The sequence below is a fragment of the Plecotus auritus genome (genome assembly GCF_963455305.1).
Source record: "Plecotus auritus genome assembly, chromosome: 9".
In the NCBI taxonomy this organism is placed as follows: Eukaryota; Metazoa; Chordata; class Mammalia; order Chiroptera; family Vespertilionidae; genus Plecotus; species Plecotus auritus.
Genome location: NC_137783.1, coordinates 148,530,878 through 148,557,008, shown reverse-complemented (window position 1 = coordinate 148,557,008; position 26,131 = coordinate 148,530,878). Strand labels below are relative to the sequence as shown.

Genomic DNA, 26,131 nt, shown 5'->3' with positions numbered 1-26,131 from the left:
ATTTTCCTGTGGTTCCGGGAGACACCAGTGACTCCATCTCTCCCACAAACCTCTGGGCCGGCAGCCTCTGTGACACCACTGGGCAGGCTCCCTGACCCCTCCGCTGGGGACCCCACAGAGGTCTGCACTGAACGGGAAGAGCCACTCCAGCCCTTCCTGGGACTTGGGTCGTCACTGGCAGTGTGGAATTAGGGGTTCGGAAGGAGGCATTCACTCGGAGCTGGGGCTCAGACTACTCCCACCTGGCGGCACTAGCGGGTGCTCCACCTTCTGAGGTCCCGCCCACTACCCTCCCAGCCCAGCATCCGCAGCCAGGAAACAGCATGGCCGCCGCCCCCTGCTGTCCACAGTGGGTACTGCTGGGGAGGGAGTGTCCCCAAGGCCTAGGCCAGCATCTCCCAGGGTGACTGGTACCTGAAGAGGGTGCGGGAGAGGGAGAGAGAAGCAGGAGAGGGGAGAGGCCTCCTGGGTAAGTGCTGTCTTCATGTTCTAATTCCCACATCCCAGAGGGACTCTTGAAGGAATCTTGCCAAGAAAGGGTTTACTCTGGTTTGTGCCCCTTGAAAGCCCCAACTATTGTCTTGGAGGAAGCACAGAGCCAGGGCCTGGGCGTCTGAGAACCCCTCCTCCCCACACTCAGTCCCCAAAGTCCTTCGCTCCATTCCCTGGGCCACGCCGGTTCAGGGTTCAAGACCCGTCCCTTCTTTCCTGTTGGCTGCCTGCCTGACCGCCCAACCCTTCTGGGGCAGGCGGCTGCTTTCAGGACCAAGTTCAAGCCTCGTCTGGCCCTGCTGTCTCTGCTGCTCCTCAGCACTGGCCCTCAAGCCCCGGCCCCACGCGGCAGTCCTCCCTCCTTCCTCCTCCCGTGATTCTGAGACAGAATCTGCTCACGTTCCAGCGGCGCCTCCCCCAGGGTCCCCGGGCCTGCGCCTGCAGTGGGGGGTGGAGGGCGGGCAAGCACGCCAGCCCGTCTCTTACGCAGCACCAGGCTGCCCAGGGAGGCCCTCCCAGTGATTCTCCCCCAATTCCCAGCCTCTGACTCAGGGAGGCTGTGCTCAGACCTGGCGCGCAAGCCAGAACTTTGGCATCGGACACAGAAACAGACTCCTGGAAAACGGGTTTATTTTTATGTTTCTGCAAATGCCGGCTCGACGATCAGCACAGACACGGAGCAATCTCAATGGTGTTTATCCGGAGGACAGTCTGCGAGCTTACAATAACTGGAAGAGAGAGAACGTGGTCACAGCCTGACCACAACTCTGACCTTGTTCACCAGCTACCAGAGACCCGCCGTCTGACACCCCCCCTTTCCACGAGGCAGGGATTCCCACTGTGACCAAGGGCTGTACACGACACGCATGTCCTGAGACAGGACAGCTCAGCCTGCAGCGTCCCCGCTGGGGGAGCCCTGCTTCATGGGGTTTGTGACATCCAGGGAGGTCCCCGCCTGTGTCTTAGCCCCCGACCTTGTCAGACCCACAGGGGCGACGCCCAGAGCAGGCAGGACCGCAGGGCACCAGCTCCGCTTTCTATAACTTACTTTTCTTCTTCCTGTAGTTTTTCCTTCTCTTAAACTTCATGTTGACCTTTGGCCATGATTCTGTCTTTTCGATGACAGTGGCTTCTACGCGAACAAGATCCTTCCTGGAAATAAATGACAGACCTTCCCGATGAGCTGGCAGCGTCGCTGATGCTTTACGTAAGGTTTTCAAAAATGAGGTTTACTTTCCTTTTTTGCTGATCATAAAAGTGATATGTGACCCCTGTAGACATTTTGAAAGCTACAAAGAAGCGTAATAAAGACAGTGTAGTCTGTCCACAGGTCTTACGGGCCTTGTGGGAGCGAGTTAGTAACAGCCCAGTGACCTGGTCTGGGTGTCCTGGCCCCGGGGACGCTTCGCATCCGCCATCATGAAGTATAAGCCTCTTGTGTTTGGCGATGGTTGGAGTGATGGAAGCGCCCGCCTAGTCTCACCGCCCGGCCCTGGGCAGAGCCCCACATCTAAGAGCACGTTACCCTAAGAGCGGCTTGCCCAGCAACGTGAAGTCATCAGCGCCGACCAGCAGGACCTGCGACGTGAAACAGGGCGTTACCCGTGAGTAACAAACGTGGCAAGAACAGGGAAGGCCAGAAGCCCTGGGACGTGGGAAAGGTATCGTTTGGAAACTGTGCTGCGGGCAGGATCTGCTATCTCACTGTCGCTTTAAACAAACTGTGAACAGCAGCGGACTCGGACGCAGGACGGGTAAAACTGATTATCTGATGTGGCGATCACTTACCAAGTTGTGTCAACCTCCTGTGAAAATGGTGGTGTTTTAATTTAAACAACAAAACCTTAGTGAAGTCTAACACCCAGGGAAAAACCACACATCAGACAGCGTGTCTTTGAGGCTGGTTACAGGACTGCGAAGACGCGAAGGCTCAGGCTCAGGCGTATCTGCTGCCAGCAGAACCCCGTGCCGCCGTTTTTATTAGACGTTGGAAGACTGTCTTAAATTTTACTGGTAAGAAAAAAATCCAATTGTACTAAAATTGAATGTCTAAAGACAAAGCACATCTGTAACACCGGTGGCCCACGTGCATTAGTGACAAATAGCGAACTGTTTTAGAGTCACTTTCGGCACATGCTCTCGACTCCTGGATTGCCAACGCTACAAAAAGCAACCTGCATTAATGGGGCTTTCCACCGCGTTTTGTTAACGTGAGACATTCCCAAATAACACCTTCTCAGAAACCTCCACAGCCGCTCCCCAAGCCAGTTCCTCTAGACCAGGGGTGGGAACGTCCGACCCGAGGGCCTTATAAAGCCTGAGAGATCATTTGGCCTGGCCCTGCCAAGGCATCAGGGGTGAGGTAATTAAATGTTTGACCAAATAGAGCAGGCTAATTTTTTTAAAGCTGATAATGTTGCATGGCCCTCGGATGATGTTATAAATATCCAGATGGCCCTGGGCGGAGAAAAGGTTCCCAGCTCTGCTCTAGACACACAGTGGATGTGCTCCTGCCCAGGAGCTCAGGGCGGAGCCTCCAAGGCCGTGTGGAGGAGCGCTTGCGGGTGGCCGCCGTCCCGCTCAGATCCTAGGCTGCGGGACCGCCTCAGCAAGAGTTAATACGCAAAAACTTGACAACCGCAAAGGACGGAGGAGGTTTCATCAATAAAGGAAATCCTGTGTCATATTCCATCATGTTGACGTAACGTATATATCCTGGGAAGCTGACTTAGTATAGAGTGCTTAGGTTTTTTTTTTAAAAAATATATTTTGATTTTTTACAGAGAGGAAGGGAGAGGGATAGAGAGTTAGAAACATCGATGAGAGAGAAACATTGATCAGCTGCCTCTTGCACACCTCCCACTGGGTATGTGCCCGCAACCAAGGTACATGCCCCTGACTGGAATCGAACCTGGGACCCTTCAGTCTGCAGGCCGACGCTCTATCCACTGAGCCAAACCGGTCAGGGCGAGCGCTTATGTTTTATACATAGTTTTATAAGTAGGAGCAGAGCAGGCAAAAACCAAATACATTTTGACCACAGCAAGGAGAATCGTAACGGAAGGGCAGGAACGCTTAGCTAAATACACAGATGGGGCAGGCAGCTCCCAGCGGTCAGGGAGAGCCAGTGCTCAGGGAAGGGCCTCAGAACAGGCCTCGCTGTTTCAAAACAGAGAGGCTGGCAAACCGAACGGCGGAGGAGTGTTCCAGCCTGAACTTAATATAAACGTGGGCTTGAAAGCTCTACATACGCAACCGGGACTTCTATCGTATCTGCGATGGAGTATTGTTCTGTGGGATATGTTAGCCACCAGGATGTGAGACAGTCAATGGGCACCGCTGACCGTCTCCGCTGAGTGAACCCCGAGCCGGGCCATCACAGCTCGGCCACCTCCCGGGGCCTGCCCGCACTGCCCGGCCAGCCGCCTCCTCACTCACTCACTCTCCATCCCCTGGTTTTCTCGTGGTCACCCTGATCTGAGGAACCCTCTCCAGGGACGATGCTGGGAGCGGGGATCGCACCTTCCAGGACCGAGTCCCCGAACGCACAAAGAGACCGAAATCTTACCTTCTCCAACCGAATCCTCTCTCCACACGCAAGGTCTAGCTCGTTTTCGATTAGAATCAGGTCCTCGGCGGTCACCTTCCACTGGTGGCTGGCGAAGTGCACCACAGCAAAGAGCCGGCCGTACTGGCCCGTGGCGATCAGCTCGTTCACCTTCCGCACGACCTCTGTGGGGAGAAGGCCGCGGGTGTCACCCCAGTGGAAAGGCAGCATCGACACCTCCACACGGGCCCCGGGGACTTTATTATATCCCCCCGCCCCCCGCTCTCCTGCAGCGGTGTGGTGGGGGTGGAGGAGGGGCGCCCGGTGGTGTGGTCGCAGGGCAGGTGACAGCTGGTGGCCGAGCCTCATGCTCGCCACCGCAGGCACAGGCGCCTGGGCACGGGGTCCCCTGCTATCCCAGGAGCACTGGCAGCGTGGCATGCAGGGCACACGGGCCCTGACAGATGACGCTCCCCACGCTTCCCAGGACGCCCTGCCTCCCGCCATTCTCTGGCCTGAGCGCACAGCGGGCCTGCCTCGGTTCTGACTCTGGGTGGAAACTTCGCACCCTGTTTGGTTCCCAGTTGTTATTAATAAAGAGCTGGGGGCCAGGAAGGGTGCAAACCCTGAAAGGGAGAGCAGGCCTTTCTGTAAACAAGGGAAACCCGGAACAACACCCTGCACGCCTCCTGCACGGCTGCCTGCTTCCCGCTTCTGTGGTCACTGCCTCTGCTCAGGTCACAACCCTCTGTCCACAACCGGTTACTGTCCGAGCAGCGTCTGCTGAGACCCGACCTGCCGGCCTCGCCTGGGGCTGGTGCAGGAGCGGAACCCGCACAGTTCCTGCCCCGGAGACAGTCCCACCAGAGGCTGAACGAGGCCAAGGGCCGGGACCCAGGCTGCGCCTTATTTTTCTCTAAGTCTCCAAAACAGCGTTTAGAACTAGACGATTCCAGCCCTGGCTGGTTTGGCTCAGTGGATCGAGCATCAGTCTGCGGACTAAAGGGTCTCGGGTTTGATTCCGGTCAAGGGCACATGCCCGGGTTGAGGGCTCAATCCCCACTGGGGGATGTGCAGAAGGCAGCCGATCAGTGTTTCTCTCTCATCATTGATGTTTCTACCTCTCTCTCCCTTCCTCTCTGAAATCAATAAAAATATACAAAAAAAACCAACTAGATGATTCCGTGCATTAAGGTGGACTTCCAGCTTTTTGGGGAAACTGAGGATCTCACACTCCCTCCTGGCAGCGGTGGCTGTGGTGACAGGCGCTCCAGGTTGACATGCCCCAGACACCCTGGCGGCTTCTCCAACAGCCAGGCCGTGGCTGGCGGCCACTGGCTGTCACGCAGCTTCTCTTCCGTGTGGGGAGAACCCTGTCCCAAACCCACGTTTCTCCCAACAGCGGGAAGACAGATGGACAAGTGCCTTCCCTCCCGAATGCCACCTGCTTTGAACACGGCAGGTGCGCAGGGGCCTCTGCTGAAAGAGCGGCTCTCGAGTCCGCTGCTCAGTGGCCAATGAAGCAGAGGTTCCCTGTGTGGGTCTGGAGCACGGAGCCGACACCCTGGCTCTGCGGCCAGGTGACTGCCTGTGTGGGGGGTGCTGCCCGCCTCTGCCCCTTCCTTACCTGCGTGGTGTCTGGTCTCCTCGACGGGGTCTGGCAGAACGACTTCAGGCCAAGGGGGCGAACTCAGGGATGTCTTAGGAACATACCTGTAAAAAACATTTTATGCACACGTCACATGTGTGAAAAGGCAGTTCGAAATCGTAAGTCATGGCTGTGTGCAACTGCCGGGAAGGACAGGGTCTAGCGCGTCACCCGGTCACGTGTGCACACCCCCGCTCCACCGGAATGCTAGCTAGCGCCTTGTAAGCACGTATATATTGTTGTACGTTCATTATGGGTGTATCCCCACCCTGGACCAGTGTTTGACTCATAACAGGTACTCGATGAATGATGAATGAAACCTGTTCTGCTCAGTCAAATGAAGGCCCTGGCTTGGCCTCAAACCACAGCACCAAGTGCCTGTGGGTTCAGATCCTGCTCTGTGCCGAGTGCAGGAGCCTCCAAGACGGCCTCGCGGACCCTCCCACTGCGGAGACTGGTGCGGCGGCGGCGGCAGCGATGTGTGAATGCTCCACTGTACACCAGGCACTGTCCTCTCTCTTTATTTTTTTAAATTTCATTTCATTTTATTTATTTTTTTTGTCCACTCTCTTTAAATGTAGAATTTACTTAGTCTCATAAAACTCCACTGAGCTACACACGCACAATCCACTTTGCGGACCAGGAGGCACAGCTCAGATGGACGGCTTCGCTCCGGCCCTGGCTGCAGAGTCCCGGGCGCAGGGCCGGGCAGGCCCCGGGCTTCCACGCGTACCCGCCACCCTGTCCTGCTCTTGTCTGTGTACACCCACCAGCCAGGGGGACTTGGCCAAATCTACCTCCTGTAGCTTACAGTGCAGTTTCTTCCCTCAGTATGACATTTAACACGGAATTTGCTGTTTCAAATTCCACAGGTTCCTCCGAGAGGTTCTGACCCCACATGCCCGGGTGCAGCCTTCCCGGTTAGAAACCTCCCATGGGGAGCGACAACGTCCCCTTGATAACTAGAGCGCTGGAAGGCCAGGACACCTTGCTCTTTGCACTCTTGACGTTCTGTCAAGGGTCTGAGAAAAATACTATCAAAACAGTTAGAAAACAGAAATATTCCTAAAAACCCAAATGTCTGAAGTTTTGCATCAGAAAGATGGTGAAAGGAAGAGTCACCCAAACCCACGATGACATTACCCTTCTGGACGCGAGGTGGTCTGCGACTGGAACCTTCGAGAAGCGGACCACAGGGAGGCTGGGGAATAGAGAAACAGGGGTAGTGACTCCCGTGAAATGCAAACCTCCCTTGAAGACACTCAACGCACAGCTGTCGCTGGTATGGCTTTAAATCGCATCACAGCTTGTCTACAGAAAATCGAGGCCGACAAAGCTCAAAGAACATCACGTGCAGTCACTAGTTGTTACCATAAGCATCGCGATTCATTCATCACACCACCTCAAGGGCCTACAACCGCACCGCCCGCCCATTAACCCACTCCTTGACCCCCAAGTGCCGGTGGGTTCAGATCCTGCTCCGTGCCAAGTGCGGGAGCCTCCAAGAGGGCCCTGTTGAGCCATCCTCCGGGTATTCTCACCCCATTGTCCCCCCATATGGAGCTGGTTTCCGTGACTAATGGCATGTGACTGAGGTGATGGAACAGCTGAGCCCCCCGGCCAGGGCTGTACCAGTATTCTGCTGAGACTCTCCAGAAGCTTCCATTTCATTCAGAGAAAAGGCAAAAGCCGCTACAGGGACCCACTGGGCGGTGGCAGTGTCATCCCCGCTCTCCAACACGCTTCCCCTTGCTCCCTGGGCACCTGCCTCCCTGGCTTCCTCGCTCTTGCCGGACCACGCCAGGCACGCACTCGCCTAGAAGCCTGTGTGTCGACTGCTCTTTCCCTGAAACCCCTTCCCACATCAGGGACCTACAAGGCTAATTCCCTCATTTCTTCTGGGTCTCCACTGAAACACCACCTCAGTGGAGAGGACTTTCCCAACCATCCTATTCAAAACGGAACCCCTCCCTCCTAAGACTTATTTTTCTCCACAAGACTTATCAGCTCGTAACACACTATGTCATTTGCTTATTTAAAAAGCCTGTCTGCACACCCCCTCTCCACCAGAATGCTAGCTAGCCCCCTTATAAGCAGGAGCTATTGTCTGTTTATTATGGGTGTATCCTCACCCTGGACCAGTGTTTGACACGTAACAGGCACTCAATGAATGACGAATGAAATCTGCTTTGCTCAGTCATCAAATGAAGCCCCTGGCCTGGCTGGTGTGGCTCAGTGATTGAGTGTCGACCTATGAACCAGGAGGTCATGGTTCCATTACCAGTCAGGGCATATGCCCGGGGTTGTGGGCTCGATCCCCAGTGTGGGGCATGCAGGAGGCGACCGATTGATGATTCTCTCTCATCATTGATGTTTCTATCCCTTTCTCTTCCTCTCTGAAATAAATTTTTTTAAAAAATGAAGCCCCTGTTGTAATTCTCTGTGACTGGAAATTCAGCACCTCTCTTGCGAGCCATCCCACTGTTATAAGCTCAGTTAGAAAGTTTTTGTACCTCTGCCTATGGTCTTAGCTTAGTCTTGGACCCCCCCCCCCCACCCCAGGGAAAAAAGTGCCCCCTTGTCTTCCACGGAACCGTCTTTATAGCTCTGAGGACAGAGACTGGTCCTTCCTTCCTGTTTCCTTCACTCACTCTTCAAGGTCCCGCCTGCTCACTGTTTCGGTTACCTTCTCTGTACTCACTACACTTCGTGATTCTCTCTTAAAAAGTTGCATCTGGAATTGAACACTGCATTCTAGAGGTGGTTTTACGTCAGCAGAACAGAGAAAGTCCCCCTGCTTTTGTAAAAACTTCCCTGCCTACTTCAACCCACGTTTTATTATGGAAAATGTTGTGCACAACACTGAGCCCTCAGCTACCCCTCCCCGGATTCCACAGAGAGCAACTCGTGAGTAATCCTGTTTGATGTACATGGCCTCTTGCCCAATTCTCAATTAGTTTAAAGCAAACCAGGCATCGTTTTATCTGTGAAGAGGTCATATTTCTATGCATGGATGAAAAAGGGGTGCTATAATAAATCATAAATTCCTAACTGGCCAGACAGCCCAGGCCTATCACTTCCTTAGTGAAAGGTTTTAAGCAGGGCCTGCCCACTGTTTCTCTTCTTCTAGGTTACACACTTTGAGAGCCAGAAGTAATGCTCCTCGAAGGCATAACCACCCGCAAGAAAGCACATAATCTCACGGCCCAATTCCTGCCTCGCCCTCTCCCACTGTTATGTAATCTTCCTTACTTTCCTACTTAAGTCCAAATGCATAAAAGAAATTGCAAAACTGTTATTCTCCAGAGTAGTTGAGATCTTGCTGCCTAGCAATTGTCGTTTTAGCTCAAATCCTATATAATCCTATATAATCCTATGTAATAAATCCTTAATATGCAAATCGACGGAACTGCGGGCAACCGGTTGCTATGATGCGCACTGACAACCAGGGGCAGATGCTCAGCGCCGGAGCTGCCCCCTGGTGGTCAGTGTACTCCCACGGGGGAGCGCTGCTCAGCCAGAAGCCAGGCTCACAGCTGGCGAGCTCAGCAACTGCAGGCGGGCGGTTAGGAGCGAGGGGCCCGGACTGCAAGAGGGCACAGGCTGGGCTGAGGAAGCCCCTGCCCCCAGTGCACGAATCTCGTGCACGGGGCCTCTAGTAAACTTATAGTGAAAATTCTCTACAGGTTTGGACATTTATGTTGACACACCAAAGACAAGTCGACATACAAAAAGATGATGATTTAAGAAACAAAACAACATAACCACTACACTATTATTGGCATCTAAAAAGGTGAAATTCTTTAAAATTGCCATATATACATTTAGGTCAATTTAAAAACATACATAAGCACTCCTGCATGCAAACACACACTCCAACCATTTTCAGGCTGAATATAACCTTTTTGGAGCTTCATAACCCAGTGACTAAAATACAGCTACGTGTTTGCTGAATGGGTTAAGATTAGGCAAGGGCATCCATCTATTTTCCCAGATGCGGTTGATGATGCTCAGAGAGCGGCTCAAAGCCTAGGGTAATGGCAAAGCACAGGTTTTGTAGCGGGACCGCTCTGCCTGAAACACTCCTCTCCCACTTTCCCGCTGGGTGACCTTGGGCAAGTTACCTAACCTCTCTGACCCTCTCTGCTCCCCACTAACACAGGGCCTATACACAAGTGGAAGAGCTATCCTCAATGGTTAAGCTACTAACTAAGGAACCAGGATCTGAACCTCGGTTTCCCCAACTCCAAAGCCGGTGTTATAAAAAAAGGAGATCAGCACCGAAGGCATCAGGTCGGACACACACATACACACATGGCGGGGTGGCGGAAAGCACCGCTTGCCCCACTTCCTCCCTTCACCCGCAGCCCTGGCCTCACCCGCTCCGGGCCCCGACGGTCTGAGGATGCTACGGCCGCAGGCGGACACCAGCCGCCCGAAGGCGACTGGCAGGGCCGAGGCCACCACGGCCGCCGCCATTTTAGACCGGAAGCGGAAGTGGAGGCGCCGCGAACCTGGTGCGGCGACGCACCGGGCCCGGCGGGGAACATCTCCCCGCGCGGCGACGGGACCTCGGCGGCTCCGGCACGGGTCGCGCGGCGGCGGCGATGGCCTCGGCGGCTGTGGAAACCTTCGTGACCAAGCAGTTAGACCTGCTGGAGCTTGAGAGAGACGCGGAGGTCGAGGAGCGCAGGTACGGCCGCCGGCCCTCCTCTAGGGGTCGGTCCGGCAGTTCCCCAGCCCTGATCTGCTCAGACCTAGGCGGACCCTCCGGGGCCCGGTCTCCCCCAGAGGTGGAAACCTCCTCACCTCCCTGGGCGGCCCGTTCTGGTTTTGGACCCTTTCGTTTTTCGGTCCGAAGTCCCCCTCCCCGAACTTCCATTGCGAGATCCTGCCTCTGCCCAGTTCGACTCCCAGCGCCTGCTCAGCCCTCTTCCTCATCCGTCCGCGCTGTAGATGTTGGCACCTGTGTGTGCCAGGCCCCATTAAGGGAGTGATTGGCACTGGGAGCCGGGGTATGAGCTCAAGGGGTGGATAGACGCCTAAGCAGCCCCCTTCCAGCGTGACAAGTGGCCGATGCTGACGCCTGTGCGCGGAGCTGGGGAAGAAACCCTGAGCCGGGAGCGGGCGCGGGGGGTGGTTCAGGGAGGAGGTGGAGCCTGAGCACAGCTTCAGGAAAATCGGGGTGCAGGTGTCCCGGAGGGGGAGCCGCCCTGTGTCTGAACAGGAATAGGCGTTTCACCGAAACACTAAGCGCACAGTGATGGAGGCTGTAAACCCTTCCCACCCATCGCCAGTTCCTCTAACCCTCAGGCCTAGTCTACAAAGCACGTTACTGTTACTCTCACGTGGGAGGAGTTGAGGGGAGAGGTGAAAGAACCTGCCAACGCAGTGCAGGCAGAGTCAGGACCCGATTCCAGAGCTTACACACAGGGATGGGGTTTGTTTGAGAGGATTTGACTGTAACAGTTAAGAGCTTGTGGAGAATCCCAGCTCCTTCATTTCTGGCTGTGTCGCTTTGCAGGTTATATCTCTGAGCCTTAGTTACCTTCTCTGTGAAATGGGGTCATTCCCACCTCACAGGTTTGCTGAGAGAATGACATGATTTTATTAAAAGTCAAGGGCTCAGCATGGTACCAAGTGCAGAGTAAGCCCTGTGAGAAGGTGAATGGGCAGTTGAGCAGGGCCTTGCCGAGGAGCTTGTATGATGTTCTGGTGCAGAGGATGGCTTTCACTGAAGTGAAGCCGGTTTGGGGCTGGGGAGGGGGGTGAATAGATTTGCATTTTAGGAGGATCACTTGGGTGCTGGGAGCTTCTTTTTGTTTTTTTATTTTTTTTAAATATTATTTATTTTTTACAGAGAGAAAGGGAGAGGGAGAGAGATTAGAAACATTGATGAGAGAGAAACATCAATCAGCTGCCTCCTGCACACCTCTCACTGGGGATGTGCCCGCAACCAAGGTACATGCCCTTGACCGGAATCAAACCTGGGACCCTCGAGTCCGCAGGCCGACGCTCTATCCACTGAGCCAAACCGGTTAGGGCTGTTGTTGTTTTTTAGAGAGAGTGGAAGGAGGGGGAGAGAGAGAAACATCGATGTGAGAGACACACTGATTGGTTGTCTCCCGCTTGCACCTGACTGGGTCTGGGATGGAGCCTGCAACACAGGTACCTGCCCTTGACCGAATCGAACCCAGAACCCTTCAGTCCGCGGGCTGACGCTCTCTCCCCTGAGCCAAACCAGCTAGGGCCTGGAAGCTCTGTTTAATCCAGGCTGCCAGTGATGTGGGCTTAAATCTGAGTCAGGGCTCTCGAGGGGAGAGGGAGAGGTAGATCCAGACTAAACAGGAAGGGCCCGATAGGACTCAGTGACTTGAACCAGGATGGGGGAGAGAGTAGAGAAGGGGAAGGTGGCCGGAGGTTCTGACTCGGGTGCCTGGGAGAAGGGCCGCGTCATGAACTGCCCTCGGGGAGGTGCGAAGGGCAGGTCTGAGTGGGGCAGAGCCAGAATTGTGCTGGCTCGTGTTCGGCGCCTGTGCCAGGTCTTCATTTTCTCCCCTTTTCCGTTTCTCCTGCTTGGGTGGAAATGAACACAGTGAGGACAAAGGGTGGGAATGAACACAGTGAGGACAAAGGGTGGAAATGAACACGGTGAGGACAAAGGGTGGGAATGAACACGGTGAGGACAAAGGGTGGGAATGAACACGGTGAGGACAAAGGGTGGGAATGAACACGATGAGGGCAAAGGGTGGGAATGAACACGGTGAGGACAAAGGGTGGGAATGAACACGGTGAGGACAAAGGGTGGGAATGAACACGGTGAGGACAAAGGGTGGGAATGAACACGGTGAGGACAAGGTGGGAATGAATACAATGAGGACAAAGATTGACGTTTACTCCTGGTGTCTTCCAGGTCCTGGCAGGAGAACGTCTCTCTGAAGGAGCTCCAGCGCCGCGGCGTCTGCTTGCTGAAGCTGCAGGTGTCCAGCCAGCGGACCGGGCTGTACGGACAGCTGCTGGTCACCTTCGAGCCCCGGAGATGCACATCTGCAGGAGTGCTCCCCAGTAACAGCTTCTCCTCTGGTCTGTGCGTTTCTGACGCAGGCACATAGCTGAGTATGAGCAGCCTCAAGCTGGGCGTTTTGTCTAAGGAGGCTGAGAGGAGAGGTTCAGGGACCTGCCCAGTGTAACGCGGAGAGTCAGGACCTGATGCCAGAGTTTGTGTTCACGTGGCCAGTTGCCAAGGGCTGCCATGAGCAGGGTGAAGGGGGTTGCTGAGTGTCTTTCAGGAGTGGTTGAGCAGGGCCTGTCTGTGCAGGTGGCTTGGAAACTCTGGAAACGCAAAGGTAAAAGTGTGTGTTCAGTTAGTGAGCGCTGTGGCGTGAATGGTCGCGGAGACGGATGGCTCCTCGACAAGCAGGAAGTCAGAGGGAGTGGCATTTATGCTGAAAAGTAGCGTGCTGAGAATTCAGTGTGTTGCTGTAGCTATGGACAGAGTCAGGTGGAGCTGTTTCTTCTAAGGAGTGGTTTTGAGGCTCAGTAGCTTCGAGATGCATTCGGAAGCAGGGCTCCTATTCCGGGCACTCGTGGGGCAGTCACGGGGGGAGGTCCCCATGGCGGGCCCCATGCACAGAACTTGACCTCTGCCCCGGGAGTACTGTTGCCACCTGATGTTTCTCTTTAAAAGTTGGGGAAGGAGGCAGAGAAAAGATTCAAGGTGCAGACGGAACTCTGCTTACAAGAAGAACCCCTCGGACCGAGAACACGCTTGGCTCATGCCTGGCACACTCTTGCAGACATGGAATAAGTAGGGTGTAAATGTGCGGGTGGCCCTGGCTTTATCTCAGAGTGGATTCTGTTTCGGTCGGAACTGTGGTCAAGTGACAGAACCCAAGCCAAACGGGCTTGGGCAAGAAGGCCTGCACTGAAGGGCCACTGCGAGGTGGGCATCGGGGCTGGAAGGAGGACGCCGGGCTGAGCCTCCCTCCATTTCTTGGCTTTGCCCTCTGCTGGGTTGGCTTCCTTCTCAGGCGTCACGCGGGAGCCGTTCTGGCCCTACGTCCTCTGAGGTCCTGGTCTCGCTGCAGAGAGTGAGGGCCTCTGTCTCGGTGCCCAAGCAAAGGCTCGCTGTGTCTTGGGCTCTGATTTGGTCCCATGCCCGTCCCTGAGCAGTCACATGGCCAGGGGCGTGTGAAGCGCTGATGGGCTCAGGCACGGGTCACACACTCTGCATCCCTAAGGTGGCGAATCACCGAACAGTTTTCACAGGATGTGGGGAGATCCCTGCAGAGTGGGCGGCAGGTACACACTGTCCCTCTTTCATTGGTCTTTTCCCCCAGAGGTGCTCGTGGCCCCCACTTCATCCAGGGCCCCCACCTGTCACCACTCACCACTCAGGGAGGCCCTTACCTCACAGTCTTTCTAGGATGGCGCCCTCATCCCTCCCTGTCCCCTCCCTGAGCTTCATGTTTCCTTAGGCCCCTGGCACTGGCCTGACAGGCGCTGTATTGGTCTCTCCCCACTGAGGGAGCGCGGGGACCGGCTGGACTCCTCACCAGAGCAGCGCCCAAAACAGTGCCTGGCGCAGAGCGGGCCCTTGACATACGGTATTTTATCCATGGTCGGTCCTGTTTCTTTTAAACAGTTCATTGACCTCACGTGTGTGCTTTTTTAAAAAAATAATTTTTATTGATTTTTTACAGACAGGACGGGAGAGGGATAGAGAGTTAGAAACATCGATGAGAGAGAAACATCAATCAGCTGCCTCCTGCACACCTCCTACTGGGGATGTGCCCGCAACCAAGGTACATGCTCTTGACCGGAATTGAACCTGGGACCTTTCAGTCCACAGGCTGATGCTCTATCCACTGAGCCAAACCGGTTAGGGCTCACGTGTGTGATTTAGATGTTAACCGTTTATTTTCTAAAGAAAGTAACAGGATATTTGAAATGACCTGGGACTTACTGTGTAAAATAATTCACATTTAACTTTGCTCAATGTTTACATAACTGAGTCTTTGTTTTGCAGGTGATATTGTGGGTCTGAATGATGAAGGAGGTCAGCTGGCCACTGGGGTCCTGACCCGGATCACCCAGAAATCGGTCACAGTGGCCTTTGACCAGTCCTGTGATTTCCAGTTGAGCTTGGACCAACAGAATTCCTACCGACTGTTAAAACTTGCCAATGACGTCACTTACAAGCGCCTGAAGAAGTAAGCATGTGACTGGGTCTCACATGTAACGTTTTCCTTAAACACGCTCACTCAGCCCCCCACGCTCGGGCTGGGCAGAGAGCCGTGGGTTCGTCCATGCGCCCTCTCTGGAGCTGGGGCTGCAGGCGGAGGGGGGGCCGGGGCTCTGCCCTGACTTCATGGCTGGCTCTCCCTAAGCCCCGCACTTGGGTTTTCTCCCCGGGCAGAGCCCTGATCGCCCTGAAGAAGTACCACGCCGGCCCCGCGTTCTCGCTCATAGAGGTCCTCTTCGGCGGCGCAGCCCCCAGCCCTGCCGGCGACACACGTAAGAGCGTGTGCTTTTTCTCTTCTGGTTGAAACCACGATGGAAGCCCGCAACCTGGACATGTGCCCTTGGCCAGAATTGAACCTGGGACCTTCCGTCCGCAGGCCGATGCTCTATCCACTGAGCCTAACAGACTAGGGTTCTTTCATCCTTTATTTTTGTCATTTTATGGGCACGTACAAGGGGACAATATGTTCCAAGAAACACTTACCTTGAAGAGTCTGTTATCCTGGAGCATGAGTGGTGAGGGTTTTCAGTAAAGGGACAGATGATCAGCGTTAGGCTGTGCGGGCTGGTGCAGGAGCAAGCAGGCAGGGGCCGCGTGGTGGCGTGGCTGGGTCCCAGGAGAGCCCGGCTCGGAGGCGGGCGGCAGGTTGGGTTTGGCCTGGTCTGCAGTCCACTGCTTCCTGTTCTAGTGGAATCCTTTGAAAACAAAGCAGGTTGATTTTGTGTTGATCGGGTGCCTCCCGGGAAGTCCCGCTCCCTCCTGTGCTCCTCTGCCCGGAGAGCCTGCCCAACCCTGTTGCCTCTCCCGCAGGGGCGCCGACCTTCTACAACGCCGCCCTGGACGCCTCCCAGCAGGAAGCGGTTTCGTTTGCGCTGGCCCAGAAGGAGCTGGCCATCATCCACGGGCCTCCTGGCACCGGGAAGACCACCACCGTGGTGGAGTTCATCCTCCAGGCCGTGAAGCAGGGCTGCAAGGTGGGCCGGGCTCTCCCCGCAGCACTGCCCGCCCCAGGAGGGAGGGGCGTGTCGGGACGTCCCTGACGTTAGCTGAGCACTGGTGGGCCCTTTCTGGTTCCTGACAGCCGAGCGGCACACGGGATGCGCCCTGGGCCACCTCGATGGGGTGGCGGTGCCAGGACACGGGGGAGGCCGGGCCCCTGTTCTTGGCGTTGACTGAGGCGGGACTCCCCTCTCCGCCGCCTGCTGTAACGGTGGGACTGCTGTTCTGGAAGCAAGGCTGAGCCGTTCAGAGCTCCCCGTCCACTTGTCAGGTGGTAGCGAGACGTGATTGGTGATGAGACGGCGCCCCAGCCGGGTTATGTCCGGGCCTATGAGTCCGTCCTTTCCAGTTACCAGTCTCCGCACGTCTGGTGCTCGGGGACCAGGAGGTTCTCCAGCCCAGATTCTCGTTATCCAGACACTGTGACAGTTTGCAGTGACATGTCCCCCGTCCCCGCAGCTGCAGGTTCACACCTTAGCATATGGCGCCCACACTGCACCCTCCCTCCTCTCGGAAAGGCTTTCTGTTTGCTTCAGTGTAAACCGAGGTGGTTTCCTTAAACACGAAATCCCCAAACCCGACCTTGCGCTTTGCGCCCCCAGGTTCTGTGCTGCGCGCCCTCCAACATCGCCGTGGACAACCTGGTGGAGCGCCTGGCGCGAAGCGGGCGGCGGGCGCTGCGCCTCGGGCACCCTGCCCGGCTCCTGGAGTCCATCCAGCAGCACTCGCTGGACGCGGTGTTGGCGCGCAGCGACGGCGCCCAGATCGTGGCCGACATCAGGAGGGACATCGACCAGGTCTCGGTACGTATGTCTCAGCCGGATGCGCTGCAAGGCGGTTTCAGTTTGAGATGGCATTTTCTCACGCCCTCGGTGCTGCGAGCTTTCTGGTTCTCCAGCTCCCGCGTTTGCCCTGGTTTCCTGAAATGCCCTGCCCTGTGCGTGCTCTCCGAGCTCGGTCTCACTGTGGGCCCGGCGCTCCCCGGGGCCTGGCCTCCCAGGGCCGGTGCTTGGAGTCAGCCTTTCCTGCAGGGCAGCGGGTGGTGCCAGGCGGCCAGCGCGGGGACAGCAGGGCGGGGACAGGACCCGCGGTCCCTCAGCCCGGGAGGCGTGCAGATGTCTGCGGCGTGCTGGCGCTCGTCACAAATGCGCAGGAGGGCCTGGCCCTGCTCCTGTCTAAATCATGCTGTCTGCTCGGAGCTGGGCACAGTGGCCCTCCTGTCACTGCCGCCGGACCCTGTCCTTCAGAGCGGACGTCACAGGGAAGGAAGGGGCGACGTCTCTTTAGTTCTCACCTGAGGATGCTTTTCCACTGGGAAGGGTGGGGAGAGAAACATCAACGTGAGAGACACATGGATTGGTTGCCTCCCAAACGCACCCCGTCCGGAGCCTGGGATTGAGCCTGCAACCGAGGTATGTGCCATTGGCCGGGAATCGAACCCTTGACCCTTTGGTCTGCAGGCCGATGCCCTAACCACTGAGCATCTGGCCAGGGCAGGGGTTACAGCTCTTTTTTAGTATTAGAGTAAGTTGGGGTTTACGTAGCCATTTTATGGGCTAAACAAGACATTTTAAATCTCTTGACAAATGTGGGATAAAAAGGAAGCTCAGCCTCCCTGTGTACGTGCCACTAAACCAGGTCCTGAGGGGCAGGAGCCTGTCCGTGACTGGGGGCGGGGCTGGGCTCACAGTTACAGCACCGTCTGCTGTGAGGACCGGACCGTCCTGTCTGCCTCGCCCTGTGCAGCGACACTGGCTCTAAGGCCAGGCAGGTGGCAGGTGCTTAGCACTTGTGTGTATCTGTTGCTCCTTCAGGAAAGAGTTTGACTTTATTGCCTTTTAAGAAACTTAGGGAAGTGGACCAAGTGATTATAAATAAAAGCACTTTGTGAACTAAAAAGAGCTAAATAAGTGCAAAGTTGTGTCAAAGTGGTTATATTTTCTGCCTCGCTGGTGTAGTGGTTGGCACATGAACCGGGAGTTCACAGTTCAATTGCCAGTCAGGGCACATGCCCGGGTTGTGGGCTCGGTCCCCAGTAGGGGGCGTGCAGGAGGCAGCCCATCCATGATTCTCTCTCATTGTTGATGTTTCTATCTCCCCGTTCCTTCCTTTCTCTGAAATCAATTTAAAAAAAGGGATTATGTTTTCTTTGCTTTCCTTTGTAGGTGAAAATTAGAAAGACCCAGGATAAGAGAGAGAAAAGTACTTTTCAAAATGAAATCAGGCTGCTAAGGAAGGAGCTTAAGGCGAGGGAAGAATCCGCAATGCTGGAAAGCCTCCGTGCGGCCGACGTGGTCCTGGCCACAAACACAGGTGAGGAGGGCGTGTCTCCCCCCCCCCCCCATCGGGCCTCAGGTGCCCCCTCTGAGTTTTCTGGAGCCGTTTGTGTAGGATGGTCCTCCCTGCCGGGTAGAATTCACCAGGAAGCCTTCTGGGCTTGGAGTTTTCTCTGTGGGGAGGTTTTTAACTGCACAGGGGATTTCTTTAACTGATACAGGACTATATTCAGTTAGCTCTTCTTAAGTGAACTGGTATCTTTGAAGGAATTAATCCATTTAATCTAAGTTGTTGAGTTTATTGGCGCGATGTTGTTCATAATATTGTCTTATTATCTTAAAGATGAGGAGCAGGCTCGGGGCTGGGGGAGGAGCTGGTGCGCTGGTTCTGACTCATGGAGGTTTTGTCTCTGGGTGTTGGCTCAGCAGTTAATTGTTCTGAAAACACTTTAGAGGAGAATTAGTTACATTTTAAATTCAGAAAATGATGCAGGAATGTTTATAAATAAGACGGCCTTCCAAGGACTTGGGTCGCAGCCCCGAAGGGGTGATGGGTTTTGGTGACTGAGGCGTCCGAGTGGCCCATGGCCGGGGATACACCGCCTCACGTAGGACAGGCGCTGCGGGCCTTTGCCGTACGCACCAAGTTATTATTCTGGGCTGCACGTTTGTTAGTCTGAACGCGAGGCTGGGTTGTGGAGCCGCGGGCCTGTCGGCGTCTCTGTCGGCGCCCTGGCAGCTGCTCTCACACAGCCCGTGCCCCTGTGAAGCCCGTGGCTCCCATCTCCACCAGGCGCTTCTCCCGACGGGCCCCTGAAGCTGCTGCCCGACGGCTACTTCGACGTGGTGGTCATCGACGAGTGCGCCCAGGCCCTGGAAGCCAGCTGCTGGGTCCCCCTGCTGAAGGCCAGGAAGTGCATCCTGGCCGGGGACCACAAGCAGCTGCCCCCCACCATCGTCTCCCCCAAGTAAGCCCCTCTGCTGAGCACCTTGGCCCCTCCCGGTCACCCTTTGCTCTGTCCCCCGAGGGCCGGCCCAGAAGTCCCGGCTCCCAGGAGGCCCTGGTTGCCGCCCCCACACCTGCTCATTTAGACGTTGCACCTCAGCCTGTGCTCCTGGAGGCCAGGGCTTGTGTCATGGTCCCTGTGGCCTTGGAACCTGGCCCGTGCTTGGATTGAACACCCCGACGGGCCGCGGGGTGGACGTCCGCGCTCACCCGCTTCTGTGGGCTGTGCTGCCTGCCCTCGGGGTGGGTCAGCACACGGCCCAGCGTGGATCCCGAGGCCTGGTCTGTAGGCACCTCCTTCCACAGGGACGACACCTTCCAGGCCTGCCCGCTGTGGGCACAGTGTCCCTCCCGAGCACAGGCTCCTGTGCCCCTCCCGTCTTCACGCCACAGCGGCGCGGCCTCTGTGGGCTGACTGAATCAGGACATTGGGCCCGCAGGCTGGTCCACGGTCAGCTCCCGCCTCGGACCCCTAGCTTCACCACATCTGCACGGTCCCCCTGCCACGTTCTCTCAGGCCCCAGGGTTAGGAGGTGGCATCTTTGGAGGCTGTTATTCAGCCGACCACACCTTAGTTCTTGGTCAGAACTGGGGAGTGAGTCGGGTTCGAGGTTGGAGGACAGCTTCCTCCCTGGGCCCTGGTCTCACGCTAGACTCCGGGCTTAGCCTCCCTCCCGCTTCCTCTCTCGGGTGCAGAGCTGCGCTGGCCGGACTGTCGCTGAGCCTGATGGAGCGCCTGGCCCAGGGGTGCTGCGCGGGGGCGGTGCGGACGCTGACGGTGCAGTACCGCATGCACCGGGCCATCATGCAGTGGGCCTCGGAGGCCTTGTACCGCGGGCAGCTCACGGCACACCCTTCTGTGGCAGAGCACCTCCTGCGGTGAGTGACGTGGCCACGTCCGTGTCCTGACGGAGCCCTGTCCCACCGAGGGGTCTTACAGGTTTTAGAGGAAGAGTCAGTGGGCGGGGCAGTGCTGAGGGCAGGAAGGGAAATGCGGGTTCTGCTTTTAGGACCTCGGCGCCAGGGCCTTAGGTTCAGTCTCCACCTGTGCAGGGACCTCCCGGGAGTGGCTGCCACGGAGGAGACGGGCCTGCCCCTGCTGCTCGTGGACACGGCCGGCTGTGGGCTGTCTGAGCTGGAGGGGGAGGAGGACCAGTCTAAAGGGAACCCAGGTGAGCTCGCTCGGGAGGGTCAGCTCTTCTGTCTAAACAGACCCCGGGCTCCTCCAAACACACACGTCTCTCTAGTTGCCAACTTGGGAGCGGAGGGGAGGGCAGCGCCGAGCAGCCTTGGGCGGTTAGGAGCCGGAGGCTAAGCCTGAGCGTGTTTAATACTCTTCTCCGAGAGCAAGAGATGCTCGCCGTGGTCTGGGCAGATTCGAGACAATTCGAGGCAGCCATGGCCTGCGCCCCTGTAAAGCCCATGTCCAAGCAGTGTGGCCAGCGCTGCCTGGCTGGTCTTGGATGAGGTCCTTGCTCAGCCCTCAGGACGTCCACTCGGTTCCACTCCAGGGCTGCCACTAATAGGACACGTGGCCCTGCTTACACTCAGAGAGTGTTTGTTGTTTTTGGCATTCAGGTTGGCTGAGGGTCCTGTAGTTTTTTCATTTTAAAAATTTATTTGAGAGAGAAAGGAAAGGAGACAGAGAGAGCGAGACATTGATGTGAGAGAGAAACATCAATGGGTTGCCTCCTGTACACATCCCAGCTGGGGACTGAACCCGAAACCCGGGCATGTGCCCTGACCGGGAATAGAACTGGTGACTTTTTGGTGCACAGATGATGCTCAACCCACTGGCCACCCAGTGGGGGCAGGGGGTCCTGCATTTTTGTTTCTGAGTCTGGGGACACTCCGACTCAGGTGTGGGGTCCCAGGATGACCCAGATCAGCTCGACATAATAGAGGGAGAGTTGCTGGGAGAAGCAGCGCTGACCTCGGTGTCAGCGTGCCCTATTCTGGAAGCCTGCTCTCTGTGCCTGCAGGGGAGGTGCGCCTCGTCAGCTTGCATGTCCAGGCTCTGGTGGACGCTGGCGTTGCGGCGAGCGACATTGCCGTCATCACACCATACAACCTCCAGGTGCGAGCACCCCTTTCTCTCCGTGTCTGTCAGGGGGGCCCAGCCATCCCTCGTGCTGAAAGGAAAAGGGCAGTTTATTGGTTCTTATGACCGAAAACTCCGGGCTGGAGTCGACCACGTCATGTCTGGATTGAGGCTCAGATGACATCAGCAAGAGCCTCCATCTCTCTGTTTGTCCATCTCACTCGCTCTGCACCTCCCGCCTCATCCTGTCCTCCTGGCCAGGCTCCCTGTGTTGGCTTCTGTTTCCCGCCAGCTTTCCCAGTGTCCCCAGCCACCTCGGGGACATTGTCCGTACACAGGCAGCCCCCGGGAACAGAGGTCCTTTTGTGGCCTTTGCCACGACAATCTCAGTTTCCATCTCGTTGATCTGGCTGTCCCCCTGCCCGAGCCAGTTGCTGTGACCTGGAGCTGGGTCCTCGCCCGTCCCTGGGACTGGCGGCCGGGCTTTCTGGAACCCGGGGGACAGAGGTGGGAGGGGGCGGTTTCTGAAGAGAAGGCAGGTGCTGGCTCCCCTGCAGAGGGCAGGTGGTGAGTCAGCAGAAGCGACGCTGTTCTTCCCTTCGGATGTCAGTGTTGGTGGGGGTGTGGGTCCTATCTGGCAGGGGCGGGGGGTAGCGGGGGTGATTTTGTTGGCTCTTTTGCATGCCTGTGAGGAGGGCCGTGGTGGAAACCAGGCCGGGGCGGTTCTGCAGGCGAGGCCCTCTGCTGAGTGGAAGGACAGCGTGTCTGAGCCGCCTGGGCCCAGGCTGTGCTGGGGCCACGGTCTGAGGCCACCGTCTGCTTGGTGCTTCAGGTGGACCTGCTCAGACAGAGCCTTGCGCACAGGCACCCTGAGCTTGAAATCAAATCGGTCGACGGCTTCCAAGGCCGAGAGAAGGAGGCGGTGGTGCTGTCCTTCGTCAGATCCAACAGGAAAGGTATGGAGCGCTCGCCAGAGTCCCAGAAGTGAGTCACGCACGCGAGGCAGCTGGGTTTCCCAGCCGTGCCGTCCCCGGAGAGTGAGCATGGAGTGCAGGCTGTCCTGGGTGAGCTCAGCGTGAGGAGAGACTGAGCCGGGGCGGGGGGCGGAGGGGAGCGAGGCGTGACGAGGCCTCGAGTAACAGGGCCCCGCCTGGCCCCCGCGTGCACAGCAGGGAGAACGGCGCCAGGGGTGGGAAAGGTGTTCCCGGCACAGGGAGCAGCATGGAGGCTTAGGGCCCGAGCATGCGGTTGGGGTGGGGGGCTGGGAGCCAGGCAGGCTGGGGGGCCGGACACCGCCCAGGAGGTGGAGCCCCCTCAGGCTCAGAGCTCGTCTTCTGGCCTCAAGGCTGCTTCAGCCTCCGGGCACGGCATTGGTGCCCACAGAGCTTGTGGAACTCCGTTAGATAAGAAGGTTGTACCCGGAAACAGTGTTTCGGTTAATGGGCTTGGAAAAGCGTTTTCAGTGGGAGGTTGAAAACAGGTGGGAGGTGGGACAGCTGTGCTGGGAGGGAGAAGGCACTGGAATGGCCCTGCACTTCTGTGTGTCAGCTGCAGCCCCGTCTGGGCCCCGGCTGTAACCTAGCTCTGGCTCGGGGCGGAGGAGTGGTACTTACTGAGAAATGAGTGACAGTATGAGAGCCACCGCAGTATTAGCCGGGTACCGTCTACCATCCTGATGCGCCGTGGGGAGCAGCAGAGTCAGCAGCTCTGGCGTCACGGTGGGGCCTCAGGGCCTCGAGTCCATGGGAGGTGGAGCCGGGAGGCCGTCAGTGCTGAGCCTGGAGCTGGTCCTTCGTAGGGGTGCCTGCGAGAGGGCAGGAGAGCCTGCTTCCTGTTCCTTAGGCTTAGATCCCGCTCGCTCGCCCCGCCTCGTTACCAGGTGAAGTTGGTTTCCTTGCCGAGGACCGGCGGATCAACGTCGCCATCACCCGCGCTCGGCGCCACGTGGCCATCGTCTGCGACTCTCGCACGGTCAGCAACCACGCCTTCCTGAAGACGCTGGTAGATTATTTCACGGAGCACGGGGAGGTGCGCACGGCCTTTGAGTATCTTGATGACATTGTCCCTGAAAACTATTCCTACGAGAGTTCCCAGGGACACGGCCAGGCTGGTGCGAAGCCCCAAGGCTCAGCCGGGTCCGCCAGGAAGCCTGGAAGCCGGAGGCCGGAGGGAGCTGGGGAGGCCAGAGCGACCGCCAGGCTGGGCCAGAAGGTGCCGGACGGGAAGCCTGTGGGCTCTGAGGCCCAGTCTCAGCCCAGCCTCAACGGAGGCAGCCCCGGGGGCGCGGGGAGCAGGGACAGTGCGGACCACTTCAGGGCCCTGATCGCCGAGTTTGTGGCCAGTGAGCAAGTGCAGTTGGAGTTTCCTGCTTCCCTGAACTCACATGACAGGATGCGCGTCCACCAGATAGCGGAAGAGCACGGGCTGCGGCACGACAGCTCCGGGGAAGGGAAGCACAGGTTCATAACCGTGAGCAAGAGGGCCCCGCCGGCCACACCGGCCCCAGCGGCTCCACCGGTCCCACCCATCCCACCCGTGCTGGCAGGGACTGACAGCAAAGCCCCTCTCCGTCCCGAGCCCCCCAGCCCCGCGCAGACGGAGCCCCCCGGGCGAGAGCCGAGCAGCGTGGACCTGAGGGCTGTGCACCTGGAGAGACTGCAGAGGGAGCGGGGCAGGCAGGAGCAGCGAGCCCAGGAGGGACCGCGGGCTGTGGGCCCGGGGCTGCGGAAGTTACCGGAAAAGAAAAAGAAGAAAGATGCAAAAGGTGAGTCGGATCAGCTAATGAGAACACAGGCTTGGTGTCCCCTTAACTGGGCTGTTTGCACCACTTGCAGCGCACCTGCCGCCCAAGGAAGAATCAGGACTCCTCCTGGGGGGCCTGGTTCTGCATTTCGCGCTTTATGTTTAACGGGTTGGAGTGAGTCCCTGAGGGTGGCGACTGGTCAGTGACCCTCGCGTCCCGGGAGGCTTGCGCCGGGCCTGGCAGAGGAGGTGCGCTCCCTGCAGGGAAGGGCCTGGAGGAGCAGACAGGGACGGGAGGGAAGAGTCCCAGACCTCTGCCGTGGCGACAGTGCTCCTGACTCAGACCCCGAGGGGCCGCGTGCTCACCCCTCCTGGCGGCGACTGGTTTCTACCTCTGAGGACGGACACCGAGCAGGCATGAGCTTGCATTTGCTGGTTGCCTTGACCCCGAGAGCAGGGAGCAGGCGCAGCTGCTCGTGGGGCAGCCATCCCCCCTTCTCCCCCCGCCCCCGGAGACTTGTCTGACCTTGCTCTTCCCTGTTTGAGTGGCGCTGTTCTCCCCAGGACCTGCGGCCCTGGATCTGCCCTCCACGGAGGACTTTGACGCCCTGGTCTCGGCCGCCATGAAGGCTGATAACACCTGTGGCCTCGCCAAGTGCCGGGCCAGCGTCGTGACTCTGGGCCAGCTCTGCCCACACTGCAGCCACCGCTACTGCCTCAGCCACTGCCTGCCCGAGGTGCGCGGCCCCCTGGGCGTAGCTTCCTCCCCTTGGTCCCACTCCTCCATCCCACCCCTCTGACAAAGTCTGCCAGTGTGGGGCAGCATCCTCCACAGACACCCCAGCCAGCACCCGCTCGGGTCCAGCACTGGGTCCATATGATGGAAAATCGTTTTCTCCCCAGAGGGGGTCATAACTCTGCTGTGGGCGCATTTTGCCACATGAGCGCCGTGGGGTGGGCCTGAGCTCTGTATCACCTGTGCGCAACTGCGTCACCCCGTCAGGGAGGCTGTGGACTGGCCTGTGCTCACCTCCGCTTGAGGGTGGTCCGGGCTGGGGCCAGGCCATGGGCGAAGGAAGGGAGCCTGGGGGTGAAGGATCCGTGTGTGGGAGGGGACGGAGCCCCTCCAAGGTCTCACGCTGGGGCTTCATGGTCCCCAAGCTCCAAGATGGGCAGAGTGGCGGGGCCTTGTCCCCACTCGCCTCGCACTGACTCTCGTGTCCCCCCAGATCCATGGCTGTGGGGAGAGGGCTCGCGCCCACGCGCGGCAGAGAATCAGCCGGGAAGGGGTGCTGTACGCCGGCAGTGGGACCAAGGACCGGTCCCTGGACCCCGCCAAGAGGGCCCAGCTGCAGAGGAGCCTGGACAAGAAGCTGGGCGAGCTGAGCAGCCAGAGGAGGAGCAAAAGGAGGGAGAAGGAGACGTGAGCCCATCCTCGCACCCTCCGGCCTGGTCTTTGCAAATGCGGGTGGAGGCAGGTGGCCGTCCTGGTGCTTTCTGTGCCTTGTAGCTGCTCCGGGACATGTGACCAGGCTGACGGGCGAGTGAGGGGCCTCTGGGAGGGGTGGCCTCGGGCCCAGTGCGCCCTCCCTTGCGCGGGGTGGCGGACGGGCTGCAGTGGCTGTTCCCTGGACCTTCCTGGGGGAGAGCCGCCCAGGTCTCAGCTTTGCTGGCACCAGGCCCCGTGGGGCTCTCCAAGGTCCCTCGCCAAGTGCTTTAAGAGAACCTCAGGTGGATGTATATTTCAGCTGCAGAGTTTTATTTGTTTCAGAGGAATATAAATTATTTAAGAATTAAAGATATGTGCACACTGCCCACAGTAGGTCATGGCATTCTTTCCCGTCTTGCTCACTTTCCTGAGGTTGAAGGTGTGGGGTCGCTGTGGGGGCAGTCCTTGTCCTGTTAACAGGTGACAGGGAGAAACCCCTTCCTATTCTGCTTGGCTTCCCTCCCCGGCCCCCCAAAGGTCTGTAACCTGGGGAGGATCCCAGGGCGGGCCTTTCCCGGGGGCTGCGTGGTCAGAGAGGCGGCCTGTCTGGGGCCTGGGGGATTGCCCTGTGTCACAGCTCTGCCTCCCCCTCACCTGCATGGCCCAGGTCTCACTTTGGGGGTGCCCTCCCTCCCAGACCCTCCTTA

The 26,131-nt window shown here is 57.7% G+C and overlaps 2 protein-coding genes across 2 annotated transcripts; one reads left to right on the top strand and one right to left on the bottom strand.

Moving 5' to 3' along the window:
* Window positions 1-1,105: 1,105 nt before the first annotated feature.
* On the bottom strand, window positions 1,106-10,342 carry MRPL21 (mitochondrial ribosomal protein L21). Its single transcript, XM_080642319.1, has 7 exons — window positions 10,067-10,342; window positions 6,831-6,888; window positions 5,667-5,752; window positions 4,061-4,224; window positions 2,018-2,070; window positions 1,541-1,644; window positions 1,106-1,220 (listed from the first exon to the last, which is right to left on the bottom strand). Exons 1-7 carry the CDS (start codon window positions 10,164-10,166, stop codon window positions 1,156-1,158), a joined length of 630 nt encoding a protein of 209 aa, XP_080498445.1. The 5' UTR covers window positions 10,167-10,342; the 3' UTR covers window positions 1,106-1,155.
* IGHMBP2 (immunoglobulin mu DNA binding protein 2) lies at window positions 10,223-25,813 on the top strand. Its single transcript, XM_080642318.1, has 15 exons — window positions 10,223-10,380; window positions 12,601-12,770; window positions 14,716-14,899; window positions 15,106-15,203; window positions 15,742-15,905; window positions 16,533-16,733; window positions 18,096-18,243; window positions 19,000-19,174; window positions 19,909-20,091; window positions 20,266-20,384; window positions 21,195-21,289; window positions 22,086-22,209; window positions 23,133-24,017; window positions 24,560-24,732; window positions 25,225-25,813. The coding sequence occupies exons 1-15, from the start codon at window positions 10,295-10,297 to the stop codon at window positions 25,420-25,422; spliced, it is 3,003 nt and encodes a 1,000-aa protein (XP_080498444.1). The 5' UTR covers window positions 10,223-10,294; the 3' UTR covers window positions 25,423-25,813.
* The last annotated feature ends 318 nt before the right edge of the window (window positions 25,814-26,131 follow it).